Source organism: Sceloporus occidentalis, unplaced genomic scaffold (genome assembly GCF_023333645.1).
Source record: "Sceloporus occidentalis isolate IW3139 unplaced genomic scaffold, rSceOcc1.0.p SCAF_20, whole genome shotgun sequence".
Taxonomy (NCBI): domain Eukaryota; kingdom Metazoa; phylum Chordata; class Lepidosauria; order Squamata; family Phrynosomatidae; genus Sceloporus; species Sceloporus occidentalis.
In genome coordinates this window covers 7833770-7856914 of record NW_028317000.1, presented here as the reverse complement: position 1 = coordinate 7856914, position 23145 = coordinate 7833770, and the positions used below count along the sequence as shown (strand labels likewise).

At 43.7% G+C, this 23145-nt stretch overlaps 1 protein-coding gene across 24 annotated transcripts in view; it reads left to right on the top strand.

Annotated features, from left to right (window-relative positions):
• UBAP2L (ubiquitin associated protein 2 like) overlaps positions 1-23145 on the top strand; it is a 51571-nt gene that overhangs the window by 7159 nt on the left and 21267 nt on the right. For 13 of the 24 annotated variants that reach the window (XM_089483439.1, XM_089483435.1, XM_089483447.1 and 10 more), the window contains exons 2-13: positions 1618-1747; positions 2959-3036; positions 4297-4407; positions 5932-6103; positions 7046-7141; positions 9450-9495; positions 10320-10432; positions 12430-12504; positions 16263-16315; positions 17248-17333; positions 18784-18955; positions 21555-21768. In XM_089483439.1, coding sequence (XP_089339565.1) covers positions 1658-1747; positions 2959-3036; positions 4297-4407; positions 5932-6103; positions 7046-7141; positions 9450-9495; positions 10320-10432; positions 12430-12504; positions 16263-16315; positions 17248-17333; positions 18784-18955; positions 21555-21768 — 1306 coding nt within the window. In that variant the 5' untranslated portion in view covers positions 1618-1657. The remainder of the gene's footprint in view (positions 1-1617; positions 1748-2958; positions 3037-4296; positions 4408-5931; positions 6104-7045; positions 7142-9449; positions 9496-10319; positions 10433-12429; positions 12505-16262; positions 16316-17247; positions 17334-18783; positions 18956-21554; positions 21769-23145) is intronic. The other 11 variants (XM_089483441.1, XM_089483428.1, XM_089483436.1 and 8 more) reach the window with 5 other exon arrangements.

The window sequence follows — 23145 nt, the reverse complement described above, 5'->3', positions numbered from 1 at the left end:
TAGACTTGTGGTTCTCCATGTCAAAGCCAGGGTTCCCTGAGAAGCAGTGGGTAGTTGCTGGAGAAAATGCATCCAACTCCCAAGCATACATTTCCTGTCTAATGGCCACATAGGACCTTCTTTTCAGTTTATAGGATGGGAGGGAGAGATGGTGACGAATAACGTCTCTTTCTCCCACCCTTGTGCATCCAATGTGAGTAGAAACTCTGCTAGCAACAGGCCCTACTCGCTGTGGTTGCAGACTGGAAAGTCTTCCATGTTGGGCTGTTTGCTCTGAGAGGCTGGTAAGAACCCCCTGCTGTAGATAATCAAAAGAGCAGATTGGATTCCTGGAAACAAAGGAGGGTTGCATCTCCTGGAATCACTTTAGGGTGAGCAGCTTGCATGCAGAGTCATTCCTTAGTGGAATGAACCAAAGAGGAAGTCCGGTCTCATCCTTAGGAAAAGGGAGTAAAAAGCTCTCCACTACAACTTCGGTGCTAGTTGTGCAATTCGCTGCTGAACACTCAAGGAGGGCTTGAGGTTTGCTTTCAGTTTCTGTGTTTAATCTTGTTTGCGTTCACACTCATACGTAGTGGCACACTGAAATTAAGGATGTGGGCTTTATGAAGTATATACTATGTGCTTTTTAACATTTTGTGAGCCATGAGTGCTTATTTAGATGTATTGTGCAAGGGGTGGGATGCACTCAAGGGTTTGTGGTCTCCTCCTTAGTTAAGGCAGCACAGATATACCAGCTTAGGCCAGAAGCAAATGGTTTCTCCAAGAATTCAAAGCATGGAATCCAGATTGCCTTTTGGAGTTGTGTAATATCCTGCTGCACCCAGAGCTCAGAAAAGTTACTTTTTTAGGTTACAACTCCCAGAATCATCAAGCCAGTCTGACTAGAAGCTAAATATGGGAGTGGAAGAGAGTTACAGTCCAAGAAATAAGTTGCCTAAGCTCTGGGCTTATTCTCGAGAGACAATGTAATGAAGGTGCTAGAATCTGAGCTGAACACCAAGTTAGCTCCCAGACTAAACATTGATTCAAACATAGGAAACTCATGAGATGAGTGATGGCCAGCCCACAGACAGCTGCAGAACAAGATAGAGAAAATCAAGAAAATAATGACTGGGTTGCAGAGTGTCAGTACCACTTTTAAGATGCCCAGTTTTTCAAAGCTCTGTTTTGGTGATGAGTTGTGGCTTACCTGTAACTTTCCATTGGTAATGGAAACTTTCCCTGGGGATCTTAGCTTATCAAAAGCCTTTTCACCAGAAGTTGGATGGTATAGAACAATTCGGGGAGAATAGGTGTGAGGCCAATGGATGTGAGGAGCAAATGGTGGATTCGGGAGGCAGAAGGTAAAATCTATAGGATATTGATGGACTGACCACAGTTAAAGCAACAGGAGATGAGAGAAAGGGGAGAGAGAATGTGTGATCCGGTAGTGTGCGGATAGTGAGTTGTGTTAGGGCAGGCATGTGGTGGTATTTCCTTGTGAATCAGTGTGTATAAACATCCTTTGTTCATTCAGCGCAGCTAAAGGCAACCACTGCTGTGGCTGGGACGTCCCTGTGTGGATCTTTCTCTTAAACGTTGTCTCTGTCTCTCCTACCCTTTTTCTCCTTCCAGAGTTCTACCTTGTAAATACTGTTATTTGTATATACTGTAAATGATGACCTCGGTGGGCACGAACCGAGCCCGGGGAAGCTGGGAGCAGACGCAGACGCAGAACCAGGCACAGCACAAGCAGCGGCCACAGGTGAGCAGAGAGCATCCATGGAAACCACTTGGCTTGAAGGCAGGTGGGGTGCAGTAGGCCAGAGTCCGGCCTCCTTGCTGTTGTCTTTTCAGTTGTGATTTAAGACCAGCTCCTGCCCTAACGTCTTACTGAAAGACAAAGGAGGCCTTTTTTCCCCTCCACGCCCTGGCTGTTTGCTGTCAGCTTGTTGCTTAACTTGCTGTAAATTGGAGAGGTGAGGCAGAGTTCTGATTTCAGTGGGCCAGTAGAAAACTCTGGTTTGAACTACAGCTGCTACAATCCTCTGAGCAGCATGGCCAAAGCACCTAGGTACTTGTAGTTCAGAAAGAAAGAAGTCCAAGCTGTGCTAAAACATCATGCAAAAGTAAAGCGAGGTCTCTCTTTGAGCAGCTGCATATATTTATATCCGCATGGTGTAGTATTTTGAGTGTCGGACCTGGGCTTTGGGAGACCAGAGTTTGAATTCCCACTCAGCTATAGAAGCCCACTGAATGTCCTGTGGCTTAATGAGGAAAGCAGGGACAAACTATCTCTAAATAGGTATGAGGCCAATGGATGTGAGGAGCAATCTTGCCAAGAAAATCCTAGGATCATGTCGCCATACTGAAGATGACTTCGAATCACATAACATCACAGCTATATCTTTAGCACAGCTTTTCCCAATGTGGTATCTTCTATGACTCCAACTCCTATCAAGCCCACTATCATTTCTTGGAGCACCAGGTTGACCAAGAGTATTTTACTATTTACCATGCTTTTCGAAAAATGTAGACAGGACTGATGGTCATGCGCTTCGTTTCCTGGTCGCAAGTATTTAAACTTTCTAGTCACTCAGAGAAGATCAGCAATCTTGAAAAACTTTCCAGCCAAGAGATGCCCTTCCTAGTGATTCAAGATTAAAACCAGCAACTTTTGGGGGTGGGGTTGTTCCTCTTCAGCACAGTGAAGAAAAATTGTGGACTGAACTGGTGAGCAAAAATTTACCTCTTCCTAGTTCATATTGTGTTCTGCATCATTCGCAACTGATGCTTTCCTTTAACTCGCAGTCAAAACCTCCCTTAGTTTCAGCATTCCCTATGGTTTTGCTTATACTAGGCTAGCACCCCATTTATGAGATTAACCCATCAACCTCCCACTCTGCTTCGGAGCTTCCTTTTTAAATAATGTGTGATTCTATCTGTCCCCCATCTCCCTGGTTTTTGTCCTCGCAGGCTACTGCAGAGCAAATTCGGCTTGCACAGATGATATCGGACCACAATGATGCTGACTTTGAGGAGAAGGTGAAACAAGTGAGTCTTTTGAATGCTGAAGGATCTGAGGAGAGAGGAGGCCTGTGACATACACCCCTATGAGTGACTTCCTTTATGTTGTAAAAAGCTTGGATTTCCAAAGATGGTGGGGGAGAAGTGCGGGTTTTCAGATGGGGTAGCCAAAGTGCAGGGTTTGAGGTATTGTTGCACTACAGCTCCCTTCAGGGGGAATCAAAGCAGCATCTGGCTTTGTTCCTGCAGGCAGACACAAAATGTGCTGAGATCTTCAGAAGCCCCCAGCAGACCTGAGCAGAAGATGTAATATTTTGTGGCTGGATACAAGAACATAGCTGGGTGTTTCTCTGATCTCCAACAGCTCTAGGCATGGAATGTCTAGGAGCGGGTGGGGGGCTGCACTGGGTCTGTGGTAGGTCTGGGGGGATCAGTGAATAGTTCCACATGTGGAACAACTACTGTTTTGGAACCATTCAGGAGTGCTTTCAGTGTCTGTTGCCCATCTCTCTACCTGATGCGATGGTAGAACAAAAAAGACAAATACACTTGTCCCTCCATGTTTGCTGGGGTTAGGGACACAGGACCCCTGTGAATGTGGAAAAACCACAAATAACAAGACACAAAGTTCTTACCTGAGAGAATACCTTTCTAGTAATCTTTAGGTTCTCCAGTGCAACTCTGTGGTCAGCATCTGCCAGACATTGCACTGAACAAGCTACAAATGCATAGTGGAGTGTTCTCTCTAGGAAACTCGAGGTCCATCAGTGCAACTTTTGGTTAAAGTTGACCATAGAGTTGTGCTGGAGGACCGATATTCCTATAAATAACATTAATAAAATCTGTGAATAATCAAAGCCGCAAAAGTCAAAGCCGCAAATGTGGAGGGACGAGTGTATTGTTGTGTTCGGGAACACCTACGAAAATAAATCCTCCCTTGATTTGCAAATTTGGCTGGTTTCCTTGACTTGCACGAGCCACCTTTTTATACTTTCAGGTGAAAGTCATTGCAGTTCCAAATATCCTAATATAGTCACCACTCAGAAATGGCTCTGACTGAATCCCTGTTGATAGAACAACGCTAGTGAGCTTTTATCAGGCCCAAGGGAAGACCAGTCTTATGGCTTGTCTTACAGTTAAGCTTTGATGTCTCCAGGTGAGCCAGAACTCTGGTGGTTGCCTGTGAAACCATGTGGCTCTTGTGTATGGTGGCTGCATGTTTGTGAGTGGTACTTGCCCTAACTGAGTCTCAGGTGACCCAGCTCCTTTTGCTCCTCTCCTCCATAGCTGATTGACATCACGGGCAAGAACCAGGATGAGTGTGTGATCGCCCTCCATGACTGCAACGGGGATGTCAACAGAGCCATCAACGTGCTGTTAGAAGGGAACCCAGACACGGTAAACCTGGATTGTAAAAACCTTTACTAAATGAAGGGAGAGGTTTGTGTTGTGCAGGCTGGAGTAGGAGTATACTTGTTTTAGTTTCTGGGGCAGTTTGAGGATGAGGTCATTCAATGGAGCTTGAAAAACTTCGCTTTTTGGACTACTGATCCCAAAATTCCTCATACCCGAAGTGACTCTTTTAGCTGACTTGAGTCACATTTGTGGACAACTGTGGATATTTATTAAGTGAACAGTTGTGCAACAAAGTGTAGTTTCTCCATCACTGGATTCAAATTGTGCTCTTGTCATTGACATGTTGGTAGCCAAGGAAGTGTGGGAGGATAGTTGACATGAAAATACTCATTCTGGGCTCTGGAAGTAACAGAGAGACCCCAGTGAATAAGGCCTGAGGTCAAACAGCCACCAGATGTCTGTGGGAAGCCCACAGGAGACATCACAGCCACAGTCACTTTCTGGTATGGGCTTGCAGCAACTGGTATCTTGAACCTAGAAGTTGCCTTTTACAATCCTGGGTGCCAGCGGTGGATTTTTCTTCCAAGAATTTGCCTATCCCTCTTCTGAACCCTTTTATAATCTTAACAGTTCAATATTAAGATCTCCTGGCCTTCCCTCCCAAAAAAGAATTTGACCCCTTCATTGTTCAGCTATTATAGCATAATGGATTAACATCTCTTACTCAAAACTAATCTAGGAGCTCAGGATCACCTTTAAGATTGTATGTTTTTATTCATGGAGATTCAGGTCATTAGTGGCTACTAGTTCGGATGGCCATAAATCACCCCCAGTAACAAAGACAGCATGCTTCTATATATCATTCAGTGGGACAGAGGGTACAGTTGACTTGAAGGCACAAACCAACAACATTGCCTGTACATATCTTTTTAAAATCAAAACTTCAGGATTTTCGAAGCAAGGGATCTAAAGACACTACTGGACAAATGAAAAGATGTGAGCATATCTTATGAACAGATGGCAAGAAAAAAAATACATAACATGTAATGGATTTACATTGTATGTAATGTAAGAGTATGTATTAATATGTTACCCTTTTATGATTCTATATGAACCCCTGAAGAAGGCTGTAAGAGCAACCATAGACCAAAATGTGTTAGGCTTGTCAAGTTATAAACAGAGCATACAGCTGGGCCTTCTTATACGCTGATTTTTTATACATGGATTCAAGCATCCACGGTTTGAAAATGTTCAAAACAAGTATACATTTCAAATATCAAACCTTGGTTTTCCATTTTTATAAGAGACACCATTTTGCTATGTCATTATATTTAATGGGACTTGAGCATACACAGATTTTGTTATACATGGGGAATCTTGGACCCAAACCCCAGCGTATAACAAGGGTCCACTGTATTTTGAGTGTCTTGGGACCCATCTCTTGTTTTTCTCTAGGGAAAAACTCATACTACCAGGTGTATGTGGTAGTATGAGACGTTTCTTGGTAAGTGGTTTTGGAAGGGATAAAAAATGTTGAACTTTTCTTTGACTTTTTCTCCTCCTCAGCACTCCTGGGAGATGGTTGGGAAAAAGAAGGGTGTTTCGGGACAAAAGGAAAGCGGACAGATGGAACCCAGCGAAGAAGGCAAAGAAAACCGAGAGAGGGAGCGAGACTTCAGCCGGCGACGGGGTGGTGGATTGCCAAGAAGGGGCCGAGGAACAAGCCGTGGGAGAGAGTGTATGAGTTGCTCCTTAATACAAAATAAGTCATTGCCCTGGTGAGGGTTGGGGCAGTACAGCAAAAGGAGAGGCAGTTGATGGTTAAAACTTCATAGCCAGAGTGATGCATGGATCTGAGCGAAAAACCTTTTGAACTCCTAGATGCCAGTATCATAGATTTTTCTTAAATGCAAGCAGTCTTCCTTTGCAAAAACCAGAGCGTTGGATCTTAATTTTTTGTCGAGCCCCGCTTGTACAAATGCTGCGTCATAAGTCAACACGTTTATTTAAAATAGCCACTGTGCCATTCCTCTTCTTCTTCTAACCTCTGCCACCTATTCTGCAACTTATGGATCCTATTGTTATTATTTTTGTCTTATGTCCCAACCCTACATTTGGTTCATTTTTAAAAATCCTGTGGGAACTAATGTTATTGAATTGATACAGCTAGGTCTGAATGCATTACTTCTCACCAGAGCTCCAGGGTTGGAGATGCTGGAATATACTATGATTGTTCCCCCACTAGTTGTCCTTGTAACTGATGTCCAAAGGGAGAACTACAGTATGTTGTTGTTATGTCCAAATGTGCAGCATCTTTTGGCACAATAGATTCCTGCACACCATTGTGTCCTCCCTAGCAATAGCAGTAGCAGGTACACTTCTATACCGCTTATCAGTGAATCAGCACTCCCTAAGCGGTTTACAGTGTGTAAGCCAATTGCCCCGAACAAGCTGGGTATTCATTTTACTGACCTATGAAAGGATGGAAGGCTGAGTGGAGCTTGGAGCCCTGCTTGGAATTGAACTCACAAACTTGTGGCTGTAGTACTGGCATTTAACCACTGTGCCACCAGGGCTCCTTAGTGACTTGGAGGAAGGGTGCGTGGGGTTGCCCGACATGGCATTCAAGACTACCTCATCTGTCCCTGGAGATGTACTAGAACAGTTTTGTGTCTTCCAGTTCGGGGCCAGGAGAATGGATTGGATGGCGGCAAGACAGGTGGATCTTCTGGAAGAGGCACAGAGAGAGGGCGACGGGGGCGTGGGCGAGGCAGAGGTGAGCAAGGAGTCAGTTGTCTTCGGGTTTAAATCCAAGCATAAAGCAAAAGAAATGCAAAATGGGTGGGAAACTGTGATGGGTCCGGGGTTGCACTAGCTTCATTTACTACCAAAGGTAAAAAAATTGCTTTTTGGGAGGGTGAAACTTGGGGTGGCATCTAGAATAGTACAGTCTGCCCTTGCCATATGTGGGGGATCCATTCTGAAACCCTTTGCATAAGGCAAATTTCATGTATGCTGGAGTCCCATTTATTTGAATGACAGTGCACTCCTTCGTGCCATGGCGCACATGCGCCTGTGGCGCATGCACCATTTTGTCCCTTGCTGTCCATGTAAGCTTGAAGCCGCATAGGGCAAGGGCGTGTATGCCGAGAGTGGGCTGTATTAAATGGGAGGACTGAACTTGATAGATTGGTGTTTGCTGATTTTATGGGCCTGCATTTTTTTTCCTGGTAATTCCATACAAAAGGCCTTGGAGGGCTGCACAGTTCTTACTCTGGATGTCAGAGACTGGAAGACGACATTATATCCACTCCTTTAGGATGTTTTGTCCTTGATTCTAGGCTCTCCTTTTAGTGTGCCATGTGGCAGCAAAGAATCTCATACCTGACTAGAGAACAATATCCTGGGTGCCTTGAGAAAGCAGACCAAGATGCATGTTGCAAGGGCAAATAAACAGATCTGGATGGGAGACATTACTACTTTTTTTCCTCCTCTCTCTAAAGCTTAGCTGGGGGTTAGATGTAGAGGATGAAACTTAAATACATCTGCAAAACTGCTTTTATTCATAGACCCAAAGATACCTGGGATATTAGAAAATTTGGACATGATCCCAGCACAAATAAATTGGTTGGTTTACTGCTCATTTGTTACATGTTTATTCCACCTGTTTCATTCCCTCTCTGTTTTTTTCTTGTACCGTCTCATCCCCCCAACAACCCTGTGAGGTGGGTTAGGATGAGAGGTAAGGATTGCTTTGAGAAAGAATTGAAATATAGGTGCTCTTCCAATAACTTATCCTGTTGCATTTGTCAATTTAGACCTGCAAGCAGGTCTGATCCTATTCATTTATTTAAATATTTGTTTATCCCGATCTATATCTGAGGGTCTTAGAGCAGTGGATGATAGAATTATTTTAGGACAATCAATAACAATAATTTAGAAGACCAAAATATACAAACCACTTATTACTTAAAACCAAAGTAATGCCAACCTTTGCAACCATGAAAATTGGATAAAATCAATTAGGCCCCAAAGGCTTTAATAAAAGGCCCTGATTTGACCTGGTGCTGGAATGACACCAGTGTTGGTATTGGTTGGGCCTCTAAGAAGAAGGTATTCCATAACTCTGGTGCCACAACAGAGAAAGCCTCAAGTAGAGAAAGATCCTAAGCAAAAGTAGGATGGTAGCTGCAGTAGTGCCATACCAGCCTTTCAGTGTGAAACCAAAAGTGCCCAGGAGGTCACTTACAGTTATAGAAGACCATGCCAGGTCAACCCCTTGAAGCGGGATTTTTTGGCTAAAATAAGATGCGGAGCACACCTTGTTTTTAGAGGAGAAAGACACCCTCTAGAGCCATGATGTTCTTGTTTTTAAAAAGTGCTTCCTTCTTTTTCTGTGAAAGCATTCCCCCCTTCTGTGGACCTCAGAAATAAAGTTGGGGTGCTGCATGGTTCCTGCTCTTGCTGTAATACCATCTTTGAAACCTTAATCGACTTTAATCCAATCCACTTAACACAGCACACTGCTTCATTATGGGAAGTACAGGTGCACATTTCACTACAGTCTCATGCCATTCCTTAGGCCCTGTGAAAAGCTGTTTCTTCATAGGCTTACAAGATACATATACCAAAGGTACCAGATATCCCTGGCAGGAGGAGAAATTCTCCAAGCCAGGGGCCACCACAAAAGGATGCCCTTGTACACACCATTGCCTCACTAGCTTCTGTGTGATCTCCCCATTGGTGTCAAGTTACTCTGAGAAGGAGACAATAGGATGATCAAATCCACCCCCTCCTTCCTGTAGTGATAGGTTCAAGGTGGGTCCAAGGTCTGAAGAAACCAGACTTGCTATAGGCGTATATGAATCTGCTTTATTCCAAGCCAGACTGTTTATTCTTCTAGTCCAGTAGCTTCAACTGTGACTGATAGCAGCCCTCCAAGGCTTCAGGCACGATTTTTTCCATTGTGGTCTCGCATCGAAGTATTAAACAGGGCTGAACGTTACGTTCCCAAATCAAGTAAGAACATAGTGTTCAGAGTGGTATTGTGATTTAAGGCTTAGAGCATCTTTTTATGTTTGCAGGTGGCTCTGGAAGGCGGGGAGGAAGGTTCTCAGCCCAAGGCATGGGGTAAGGCTTCCACTGTATGGGTTAAGTTGCTCTCTTCTGACAGCGGAGTTCAGAGGAGAAGGTGGGGAACAGGGTTAGTATCAGCTATTCCAGGAAGCGTGTGGTTTAGTCTATTCCAGTGACTTGTAGTCTTTGATCCTCTAGATATTTTGAGCTTCAGCTCCCAGAATCCCTGACCATTGGCCAAGCCAGCTGAGGTTTCTAGGAGCTGAAGTCCAAAACACTTGGGGGATCAAAGTTTGAGAACTACAGGTTTGTATGAAACAGTGGATGCCATAGCGTCAGTGCGATAATGCAAGCTGTGGATGTTTTCAACCACCCTCTCTGAATCTGGATACTGTGCCTGTTTGCTGGGCTACAAATCCCATTGTCCCCAGCTGGCATGGGATAGTGGAAAATGTGAACCTGCACATGTGGAAAGTACTAGGTTGCAGAAGGTTTCTGGTTTTAGTGTTGGCCAGTACACCATTCTGAAGTGATGATGGCAGGCAACATGCAAGAAAGCAGCCATAGATTTGAGGCTGATGTAGAGAAAAGCAAGACTCAGAGCAGAAGGTGGTAAATTGTGAAATGTGCTCACAGATCCCCTCCTCCTCAGTTTGTACATCCCAGAGTTTCTCCTGCCTCCCTCTCTCTGAGTGATGCCTTTCTGGAGGGAATGTCATTTGGGAGGGGAAACTGTATTACCTGAGCACTTAAGGTAGTATCTAGGCTAGAATTTTTGCAGAGGCCAGAGATACAAAGTAGTATACATTAGTGAGTCATAGAAGCAAAGGACCACACGCATCTCTGTCATAGAACATACCTCTCTCGTGCGTTTGCAGAACTTTCAACCCTGCAGACTATGCGGAGCCTGCTAGTACGGAAGAAGGTTATGGGAACAGTACCAGCAACACATGGAACAACACTGGGAGTTTTGAGCCGGATGACGGGACGAGTAAGTGATGACCTGGATGTTGGTGCTGCCTTTGTTGTGGGCTGGGAGGGGACATCTGCTTTGTGTCATTAAAAGGCCAGCAGACAGATCCCCTTCCATGTCAACAACCATCATTGGGACATAAGGTGTTTCTTTGTATTGTCTCATCTCATTGGGCCACCTATCCCAGTATTGTTTGCTTTGTCTAGCATTAGGTTCCAGGCTCTCAAGCCTTTATTAGTTCTGTTTCTGGTGACTCTTTTAACTCGAAATGCCAGGGGTTGAACTTCCTCCTTGGCACGCAAAGAAGATGCTCTTGTCCTAAGCCATATCACCGTCTGTGAGAGGAGGAGTCAAATTCCAGCACCCACAGCCACTTAACGTCAATTTGTTACATCTCAGATCACATGGTTGCATTTGTGCTCAAATGTGATTAAATGGCTGGATTTGCTCTCTTTTAAATTTGCTTTGGTTAAGAAGGGTCATGAGATTGTAGCCCTTGCTAACACTTCTATGTGTGTTAATACTTTATTGTGAAACCACTCAGTAGCTGCTTATTCCGTTAGAGTTCAGCGATAAAGTTATGGTAATTGGGACTGTGGATATACAACCTGGGGCTTTGAGATATTTTGGACAGCATGCACTCTAGGTCTAATCTGCACTTCAGAATTAATGCAGTTTGACACCGTTTTAATTGCCATGGCTCAGTACTATGAAATTCTGGGATTTGGAGTTTTGTGAGATTTTTAGTCTTTTCTGTCAGCTTTGGTGCCACAACAAACTGCAAATTCCAGGATTCTATACTATTGCACCATGGCATTTGTCAATGCAGTGTCAAACCACATTATTTCTGCAGTGCAGATTTCTGCCTAGCCACTATGGCCTGTGTCTGGATTGTGGAAAATGTCGTTCACAGTGTTTGGATATACAGTCGGCTGTGCATAGCCATGGATTCAACCAGCCACGGTTTAAGGATATTCACAAACAAAAATTCCAAAAACGAAAACGTGATTTTGCCGTTTTATGTGAGGGACACCATTTTACTGTGCCATTGTATATAAAGGGACTTGATCATCTATGGATTTTGGTGTCTTTGGGCGTTCCTGGAAACAAACCACAACAAATTCCAAGGGGCTACTGTACTCAGATTTGCTGGTCTAGTGGGAATCCCTTTGTACCTTATCACCAATGGTTTGAGAACATGATGACCATCATTTTAATGACATATTTCCTAGCACTTTTTTGGGAGGGTCCAGGGCAGACAGTTCAAGAATGTAGTAGTGCATGAATTGGAGTGAGAGCGATGGTGGTTCACAAACTGTTAGAGAAAACAAGGACTTCTCCTGAGGTCCTACACCTTCAGATGTTATTGAACTGAAACTCAGCAGCCCTAGCTAGTATTGCCAATGTTGGGGAGTCATGGGAATTGGTGCCCAATATAATAGGGGAAAGCCCCAAGTTGCCAGCTATTTCCCTACATGAACAAAGAAGAGGTTGAGAGAATGTGCACCTTCACATGTAAAAACAGCAGGAAAAAACATCCTGTGAGTAGATCCCCTTCTTGTGTCTTCTTGGCCATCCATCTCAAAAAGGGCAAATAGCAGAACATGTTCTGTTTGGAACAGTTACTTTTCACCCTGCAACTCCCAGAATCCCCCAGCTGTCATGGCCACTTGTCCTGAGCAAGAAGATCTAGGCAGCTGTGGGCCCAAAAGCAAGTTTTCCAAGTTCTAACTCTCCCACCTCATTTTTCTCTGGGTACTGAAGAGTTTTCTTGTCCCCCGTTTTACAAAACATAAATTCCATTTCATATTCTTGTTATTAGTTAGTAATGTTAAGTATTTTCTTTACTTTTAACAATATCCACAGGTACGGTGGCGTTGGGAGGAGGGTGGGCAGCTGGGTGGCAGTTGGAAGATGGGGGGTGCCAGCTGTAGAGGCACCTTGCCATCTTGTTAAAGTATTAGAATTTCACTGTTTTTTGTTCTTTTCTTTTCTTTTATTCTGTTTTGTTTCAGGAGTTGATTACATTAGGGGTGAGGGGTCAAATTATCCCCGAAAATTTGACACTGCTCCTGGTACGAGAAATCCAGGTGCACTTAATTGCCCCGGATCTCCTTATCTTATGTTTTTTGGCTTTTTAATAAGTCGGAATATATCTGTGGATATGTCATTGTCCTGTTCCTTTCCTCCCCCCATCTCTTTCCATCTCCGTTGTGTTCACTTAATGGATATTTGTGCATTCTTGCCTGTGCTTTTACTAATGCTGACTCCTACCTTTCCCCACTTGCGTAGTTGGAAAGGCGATGCGGAGATGTGGGGTGGGGGAGCCTGGGAATGTAGGATTGCTCTTCCATGTCTGCTTGAGTGTTCCCTTCTCACTGGTCACTGTTGTGTGGTAATGGCTTCCCTTTTTCCCAGATCTTTTAAGCTTTTAGGTCTTGGATTTGACAATCATGCACCTCGTGTCAAAACAGTGGCATTGTTGGATTAGGCCAAAGTGTTTATATAGCTCAACTTTGGTCTTCTGGATGTTTTAGGCCCAGTCCCAGAAGTCCCAGCCGGCATGGCTAGTACTGAAGAATTCTGGAAATTGAGTCCCAAATCATAGAATCATAGAGTTGGAAGAGACCACAAGGGTCATCCAGTCCAACCCCCATCTGAACCACCGACAGAGATCACCTTTTCCCACCCTGTTTTATTCTCTAGATATGTTGGACTACCATCTTCATCATCCCCATGGGAGTGATGGAAACTAGTTCAACACTGAAGGGGGAAAGATTTGAATTAATTTTGTCATACTGTTTCCGACAGTGGCTTGCTGATAGCTGGACTGGGGACTCAGCCTCCTCTTACACTTTGTTCCCCAGTGCTCAGCTTTCACCAATGCACTGACTTTGACTGTGTCTTTGTCATTGGGATACGCAGGCTAGGAGTGGGCAGACGTCAGGCTTGTGGGAGCTGTTCTGACAAGAATCAGCTGGACCAGGTGCAAAACAGTGGATCAGGAGGGCAGCTAAGAAAGACCTAAGCTAAGAATGATGGAATATACTCCTTCTGAGCTGGAGCTTGTCACCATTCCCTTTTTGAACTGTAATTCCCAGAATCCCACAGGCAGCATGGCTTCTGTAATCACTCTTTCAAAACTCTGATCTGAACGCACGTTCAGCTGAGGAATTCATGAATTCATAGAATCATAGAGTTGGAAGAGAGCACAAGTGCCATCCAATCCAGCCCTCTTCCATGTGAGTTCCTGCATGGCAGAATGGGGTTGGACTGGATGGCCCTTGTGGTCTCTTCCAACTCTATGATTCTATGAATTCACGACTCATCTCAGAATTAAATACATAAGTCCCTTCACAAACAAATATGATTCCTTGTCCCCTTCATCCCTTTTCAACAACCTAATTTGGTAATGTGCGTGGTGTAATGTTTGAGCATTGGACTTTGATTCTGGAGACCAGAGTTTGAACCTGGAGACCAGGGTAGCTATTTTCTCAGCTTCCTTATCCCATGTTTGTATCTCTAAAACAGGAGTGTGCAATTTTTATGGGGTTGGGGGGATCATTTTTCCCTTCGCTGGACCTGAATGAACTGTGCATACCCTTCTAATCCCTCTTAGGTTAGATTTTTTTTAGAAACAAAAACTGGCAAGGAGTGCCCCCAGAACATGGAGGGGGAAATTTGCCAATTAAATGTTATTTTGTCCAGTCCTACTCGAAAGGATAGGTTCAGGGCAAGTTAAAGCCATCCATTGCTCATAGTTAAGAAGTTACAGAATGGTGTTGTAACACCCAGAATCTCTTATGTGCTAATTTTGGCACCCTTTTTTAACCTCCGGTTGTCTCTAGTTCTCCCACAAATGTTACATTCGTACCCCCGGCCTTCTCACATAGGAACACTTCTGGGCATTTTCTTCTTCAAAGCTGGCAGGAGCTTCTGCCCTCTTGGAAACTGCATGGCAAAAGCAGCATTCTAGGTCTACTGTTTGTGCAAATGTAGGGGGAAATGTCTGGTTAATACTGAGCAGTTGGAGCAATTTCAGTCCACTTCCCTCTAGCCAAGTGGCTCTTGGATGTCTGGGGATGTTAGTTTGAGGGAAAAGAGCCTTAGTAAGGTATTGAGGTGCTGGAAGGAAAACTGTCTTGCTTGGTAGAAGCCAAAAACAGCTGACCTGCTTCGTTGTTTGTATGCTTCCATTGCCTTACCCTTTCTGTCAATTGACCCCTATTTGGGGTTTTAAAATTATCAAACACATTGCAGAAACCAGAAGAGGATGTTTGAAGGTCCAGGGTGATGTGATATGTCTCCACTCCCCTGCTTGCCTCCTGTCTTCTTCTGGTCCTTGAAGTTAGCTTCAGATACTCTATGTAGTGGCAGGGAAGTGGCTGGGATAGGGATATGAGCAACTAGGCCCCTGGAGGTCTGTCCAGTCAAATTAAAACTCTTTTAATAAAAGAATCATAGAATCATAGAGTTGGAAGAGACCACAAGGGCCATCCAGTCCAACCCTTTTCTGCCATGCAGGGAATCTCCGTCAAAGCATACCTGACACATGGCCACCCAGCTTCTGTTTAAAGACCTCCAAGGAAGGAGACTCCACTACCCTCCAAGGGAGTGTATTCCGCTGTCGAACAGCTCTTACTGTCAGGAGGTTCCTCCTAATGTTGGAATCTCTGTTCCTGTAGCTTGCATCCATTGTTCTGGGTCCTGTCCTCTCGAGCAGTCGAAAACAAGCTTGCTCCTTCTTCAATAGGACATCCATTCAAGTATTTAAACAGGCCTATCATATCACCTCTTAAACCTTCTCTTCTCTAGACTAAACATCCCCAGCTCCCTAAGGCGTTCCTCTTAGGTCATGGTTTCCAGACCCTCCACCATTTTAGTTGCCCTCTTTTGGACACACTCCATTATCTCAACATCTTTTTTGAATTGTTGTGCCCAGAACTGGGCACAATATTCCAGGTGGGGCCTGACCAAAGCAGAATAGAGTGGCACTATAATTTTATTGATGCAGCCTAAAATCGCATTGGCCTTTTTAGCTGCCACATTGCACTCTTGACTCATGTTCAACTTGTGGTCTACTTGGACTCTTAGATCCCTTGCACATGTAGTTTCATTCACCTAGGTGTCCCCCATCCTATATCTGTGCATTTCATTTTTCCGTGTTGAATTTCAATTAAAGCTCTTTTATCCTACGTGAAGGAAATGAAAGTTAAGGTAGTTCGGTTTTTATTTGATTATTTTAAAGAACTGGCATTCCCAAAAGCAAAATGGAGCAGTAAGAGGAAGAGAAAGTTGTATGTATAACTTGCAGGAAGGGAGCTACAACTTCATCTGTGACTGCCCCCCAAAAGGTTGGCTCTTAAGCTGCATTTAGTCTACTCCCTTTGCATGAATATTTGTGCCCACAATCCCTCTGCTAGAAGTCAGGGTCATGCTTCAAATGAGAAAGAGAGGAGCAAGTGTGGCAGAGACAGGGAGCAACATAGCGGGGCTGGCATGTAGATAGAAACTGCAGGCCTGTAGGATAACGGAAGGACTTGTGATAGTTTTTCCCAGTGAAATGAGTTTTGGGCCAGGGCAAAGAAAGTGATGGCCTTACCTGAGGTGATCCAAGTGGTCCAGCTGCCTCTTTCGCTTTGGTGCTGGGGCGGCTTGTGTGTGGTGTACCACTATTTCTTTCTCTTCCTCTCTTCCCCTTGCTCCCGCTTGTGTTTGTCTGGGCAAGGGGCACCAACCTGCTTAGCTGCTTGCAATGCTCCTGTAAAACCTGCCTCCTTCAACTTTTTTCTGAGGTGCCCAGGAATCACTCATGCCAGACGCTTTCTTCTTTTGCTTCTTTTGGCAGGTGCGTGGAGGACAGCAACGGAGGAGTGGGGGACTGAGGACTGGAATGAAGATGTAGGTACCTTTCTCTTCCTGGTTGCTTGCTTAGTATTCATCATCGGAGCTTCAATAAAGTAATTTTTTGGGCTGTCAAATAGACTTCAGTTTAGGGCGATCCCACAAATCTCACTGTTATCAACAGCTCTGCTCCGGTCTTGCAAATTCAGGGCTGTGGCTTCCTTGATGGAGTCCTGTTTTTCTACTGCCTTCTATCTTGCTAAACAACATTGTCTTTTCCAGTCATTTCATGATATGTCCAAAGTATGGCAATCTCAGTTTAGTCGTCTTGGCGTCTAGGGAGAGTTCAGGCTTGATTTACTCTTGGATCCATTTATTGGTCTTTTTGGGAAGTCCATGTTATCTGCATAACTCTCCTCCAGCACCACATTTCAGATGAGTTGATTTCTTCCTCTCAGCTTTCTTCACTGTCCAGCTTTTACAACCACACATAGAAGTCAGAACTATAATGACATTGGTATTCATTTTTTTTAATTACAACTCCCCAAATTCCCCAGCCATGTAGTTTTAGAGAGCTTTCTTAGTACTGCTGCTTGGTTATGGACTTCTCTTCCACAGGAGGCTTGGCTGGCCCCTTCTTTGCTCTTTCCCCACCACCTTTATTTAGGGGGGCTTTGGCTCCTAATTCACGTGACAGAAAGATCTTTTAAGGGAGTGCGCTGTGATTTTAAATGTGTTTTAAACTGTTTAAATGTGTTTTTTTAATAAAATATTTTTTAAAAAAACATTTTGTATTAACAGTTTTTTAAAAAATCTGTACATCATTTTAATTTGTTGTAAGCAGTTTTGGATCTTGTGCTGAGAAAGAAGGGATATAAAGTAAATAAATAGTCCAAAAATTAAGTTCCCCAAGCTCTGATTCCTCTTTTTATTATGTTTACTTGACATGGACATCCTCTAATCAGGTCTTTCCCTTTCCTCCGCTCTAGCTTTCGGAGACCAAGATCTTCACTGCATCCAATGTCTCCACTGTGCCTCTGCCTGCAGAAAATGTGACCATCACGGCTGGACAGAGGTAACGTATTTGTACCTACAAAAGCAGAGCCATTTCAGTTGTGCTTTTCGGGCCAGAGTGGGGGGAATAAAGGTATTACCATTGCCCTTCCCAGAGTGGTGTATGATATCCTTGCCCAGGGGTTTGTGTTCAGAAATAGATTAACCAAATGAGTATTTGCATGTATTACTTTTGCATAAATCTTTAGTCCCTAATAATAGCCAAGGCTAGCAAACAACGTGTAATGGTCTGAGCGTTGGACTGCAACTCTGAAGACCAGGATTCCACTCGGAAAAGGCTGCAGGGATTTTCAACCCAACAATAAGGGGGAGGCAGCACATCCTTGAGTTAATGCACCCCTGAGTTAAAGCAGAACTGTTTTATTTATTATTATTATTATTATTATTATTATTATTATTAACCTTTATTTATAAAGCGCTGTAAATTTATTTTTATCTCAGTGTATACAGTGCGGCCGTGTCATACGCGGACTTGAGCTTACGCGCTCAAGCCGTGGGGTGCGCGCAGGACAGAAGGGGCGGCACGTCCCATTCAATTGAATAGACGTGTGCGCCCGTTGCGCCCTGCGCGCCGCCACACTGCCACGCTGCCGCGCACGAGCCCCATTGTTTCCAATGGGGCTTGAGCATAGGCGGAATTCGCCTTATGCGGAGGGGTCCGGAACGGATCCCCCGCGTAAGGAGATGGTGGACTGTATTTCCTTTTGCAGCCTGTGTGCCAAAAGTATTTAAGTTGAATATAAAAGTGATAAACCATGAAAGAAACAATGTAAAAACATAGAGGGCAGTAGTTTAAAAATATCAGTGAGAATATCTAACCAGCCCCTGGTCAGATGAAAAACTGGCCATGTTTAAAATATCTTTGGAAATTGGTGAAATTACTTTGGGGATTGGTCCAAGTAGCTCACCTAGAGTAGGGAGATTTACCAAAATAAGTGTCTTTTAGCCCGCACCAATTTGATGTAAGACAGAAGTTGTAAAAAGTCACTTTTTTGGACTACACCTTCCACAGTACCCTATCCAGGGTACCCATTGGTGTATGTGCTGGGGATGCCAGCATTCCATGCCTTTATATGGATAAACCAGAGTTGGGGAACTTCCTCCAGATACCATAGACTACAACGCCACAATCTCATTCATTGGTCCTGTTGCCTGGGGTTTCTGGAGGTCCAAAAGATTTGGAAAAACCAAAAGTGCCCCATACATGGAGACAGCCAAGAATGCCTGCAGAGCATGAACCAGACTACGTATGCTACTTCTGTGGAATTGATGGACCCTTCCCCTCTTGTTAGTTTATTCTAATATGTCGTTTTGTTTTACTTAGTTCTAATAATGCCCAGAATAAGACTCATTCTGGATACATGAAACTGTCAGAGCAAGGCAGGATGGCCAGTTGCAGAAACAGGAGGCTTGCGAGCCCTTGCTAACCTCAGCTTTGTTTTCCTTCCTAGAATTGACCTTGCGGTGCTGTTAGGAAAGACCCCTTCTTCTCTGGAGAATGAGTCGCCCAACCTGGATTCCTCGCAGGCACCCACCCTCAGCCAGCCGCTGGTGTTCAGTAATTCCAAGCAGAGCGCGATATCCCAGCCAAGTTCGGGGAACACCTTCTCCCACCATGGCATGGTAAGGGGAGGGCTGCCCTTTGCAGGGTCCCTTTCTCTGGGGCCCTTGCCAGGTCAGACCAGCTAAGCTTTTCAGATGTCATGTACTGGATGACTGTAGCTCAGAAATTCAAACCTCCATGTAAAATGGAAAACTTTATTCAGAAACCGAAACAATTCATGGTATGGCGTGTTGTTAGGATAAAAATACTTTCAGTTACACAGTATATTAAAAGCACAATGCATTTCAAGTCTTTTTGTGCACTCAAACCTCACTCATTACTAAACCAGAACATCCCTGTTCCCAGGACAGCCCATTGTTTCTTTTCGTACCAGGCATCATCATCATCATCATCATCATCATCATCATCATCATCATCATTCATTCATTTATGTATATTTATATAGCGCTGTAGTTCCTATGGAATTGGCCTCGACAGTTCCCAGTGCCTACACATCTGCTCATTAACCAACTCCAGCATAGATAAACATTGTTTATACATGACACTACCAAAAGTATTACACATCCCATCACCTAGTAATATAAAGCAAAGCAGGTACAGCATAAAGGACAAACAAGCATGGCAGGCCATATAACAGTTTCAGTTTCCTGACACTTAAAATACAGTGCTTACAGTTCACAGGGAAAGCAAGGACTACTTACCATAATCATGACAGTTTTCAAAAAGATAGCCCTGATACTATCAAGGTAAGGCAGTGTTGCCAACAAGCCTCGAAGATAATTCCCCAAACATTTGGCCAAAACTCACCAAATTCCCCCCCCCCCCCAATATCTCACCAAATACTTATTTCAACTCTCAAAATTACCATTAAAACCAATCACCAAAATCACACGAAAGGCTCTGAAAAGTCCCCGTTTTTGTGTGAAAGTCACCACATTGGCAACACTGAATAAGGGGACATAATGGGCAAGAAAGTCCAATAGCATCCTCAAGACTGATTTATTTTAGCATGAGCTTCCTCACATCTGATGGAGTGGAGTGTTAGTCTCAGGTATAAATGTGGTTACCTCATTGAGATTAATTGCCACATCAGTGCATAGTTATTCTGTTTCCAACGTCTCTATGCTCTTAATTGTCTCTGAATAAATACATGTATATTCTCTTGGAGACAGTCTTTTCCTGAAGGAGATATAGTACACACAGCTATACTGTGTGTGCCTCAACAAGGGGAATGATTTAACACACAGTCTCAGCTGTACAGAACGTGATGCCACCCACAGCTTCAAAAACAATTCAGTCATTGGCATCAGAGAGGCAAACAAAGGAATTATTGTCATTATGAACAAGTTGGACTTCATACAACAGGCTGACAGACAGTTGCTGAACGTCACATTTTTACAGGCCCCTATCCACAGATTGCACTGGAGAATATCAGTGGGAGCTATACAGAGTGAGGGAAGAAGTCTCCACAGATGTGTAGAACTGAATTTACATGGGCACCTCTTAAAAACCTTAACCAGGCTTCTTCTATCTACTCTCCATGGTGACCCTGGATGACTCCTTGTCTTAGCATTCGTTTCCGTGTTGGGCTGTCTGGATGTGTGGACTCAAGACTATATACCATAAGTTGTCTTAATTATTGGAGAAATACTACTGATTTCCTGAGAACATTAGACCTATCCTAGCCACAGTTGATGTCAGGGCACACTGTGTCAATATCACACACCATGACGGACTCTCAGCCCTCAAGAATACCATTCCTGATAAAGCTATAGTGCATCTAGCCACCCAGTTCTGTCATTTGTACTCACTCATAATTGCTTCAACTGTAATAATACATACCTTGAGATCAAATGTGCTACTATCAGCACCCTCATGGCATAAGAGTAAACAAACATAGCAAACCTTAGCTTCTGGATCAAAAAACACTAGATTTCCTTAGTGCATCTGAGAGTATCTTTCAGTCCATGAAAACTCATGCTAAAATGAATAAATTCTTAGTTCTGAAGATGTTTTCCCATTCCTCCACCCTCATTGCCTTCATTTTTTCATCAGGCATCCACCTTACTCCCACATTGTAAAGCAAGGGTGGAAGTACTACCTTTAGCTCAAGAACCAAATTAAATTTCAGAGTGGTTTTGTTGGGCTGCATTTACCTATGAAAGGCAAAAGAGCAGAAACAAAGATACCTCCATCTCATACTATAAAGCCTTTTCTACCTTATTGTTGTTACTGTTTTTAGATGTTATTGTTCATAATTTTAACTGTTAGAACTGTTTAATCTTTTTTAAAGGGGGGAGATTGTATATATTGCTGTATCGTTTTAATGTTGTATGCCGCTTTAATTGTTTCAACAAAAAGCGGGCTATAAATAAAAGTTTTATTTATTATTATTTTTATTTGCCGTTTTTCAAGCTTTTGGAATATGGGGGAAAGTCCGTCCAAACTTGGAAATCAAAGTTGTGTCACAAGGGACAGTATGTGACCTTATAGGGAACACTAGACAAACAGATTGGGATCCCAGGAGGGCTTGAGTTTCCCTACTTCATTATAAAGTGGGATTTCAGAAAGAGAACTTGAGTGGAGATTTGAACCTTGGTCCAAAGCTGCCTTGCCACACTGCCTTTCTTTACCTTTCCCACCTTTCTTCAACTTCAGGTCAGCATGCTAGGAAAGGGGTTCAGTGACGTTGGCGAGGCCAAAACCAGCAGCGCCACCACGACCACGGGCTCACAGTTCCTGGAACAGTTCAAGACTGCTCAGGCTTTGGCTCAGCTGGCAGCTCAGCACCCTCAACCGTCTGGGAACAGCAGCACGGCCGCCTCCTGGGATATCAGCACCACCAGCCAGTCCTCATCTCTTGTGCAGTATGGTAAGGCACACTATGGAAGGAAAACTGAAAGTGTTCTCATAAGATTCAGGTTTCTTTAGGCAGACTTAAAATGCAAGTAGGATGTAAACATAGCCCATAATTGCATTTATGTCTCGTGACAAATCATGATGTGATTTATGGAAATCTGGTTTGCGATATGCAAACCTTTCTCTCCTAGTCTGCTGCAACTCATGCTTAGCATCTGCGGCTTGTTGTTGGGTTTGAATGCTGGCTTGTCCCAGTGTTTAAACCATGGCTTCTCACAACATTCAAATCTACAACTGTGGCTTTCCCTGGCTTGTTTGCCCAGCTGTGTTTTCTCTGAAACAGGAGGTGATGCATGGGGTGAGAGAGAACAACGCAAGTGGGAACACAACCCATGATTTGTTTGGTCATCTGTTCATTTCTTGAACAGCAAGCCATGGTTAACACAAGATGTGGCAAGTGAACACACTTGTCTTGAATGAAGAGCTACTTTAATGATCTATCAGATACAAACATTTTGAATGTGCCCCCACAGCAAGGGCATTTCCATTACATTATCAGTTAAGCGGTACATTCTCTTAACATGCCTTAAAAATGAGCAAAAAATCTCTTCTTGTGAGGTGTAAAAATATTACTCTAGTTTTAAATTAGGAAGATTAAATGTTCAGATGTCTGCTGGATTCTTAAAGTTTATGAAGATGTATCCATAGAAAGCTTAAATAATGATTGGAGTCATCCTGTGTTTGTTATGGCTGTTTTCAAATGTTTATCATTTAAATCAGTCTGCCTTAAAGGAGAACCCTGCATACCAGTAGACCCTTTCTGGCTCCATCATAGCCATAAAGGGGGGACAGCGTATGCCACAGTAACACCTGGGATTGTAGTCCCATTCGGTCGCACAGCTGTGTAGTGGACCGGCAGTCTACAGTGCCCAAACAAGCCAGTTTTCTGGTGCCAAACTCCACTGCATCTAAAATAGCTGAAACCTTCTTCAGTCTCTCCCTCTCTTCCTCAAGGAAGTTCTGATATTTTAAAGAAGTGCCAGCAATTCCATATGCTAGTGAAAGCTTACTGAGTGTTTTTACATTTGCACTTCTTTAATCTCACCCAAAATACATGCTCAGTACAGGGATATATTTGTTAACAAAGCCTCTGACAAAGAAGCTCCTTTTTACAAAGTCTCCTTACATTTGCCCAGTCCCCTTTCCTTTCATCCTTTGTCTACCAGGAAGCTTTTTAGCTGCATCAGCATTGAGAGGATGGGAAGGAAGGCTGAAGACACCAACTTCTGGTGTCAGTGTTCAGTGTACAGCAGCATGCCTGTAGTAAACAATTCAGTAAACAAAGCCTGAGCTGGGAAAGAGTGGGATTCTGCTCTAGCTGATCCTGCGG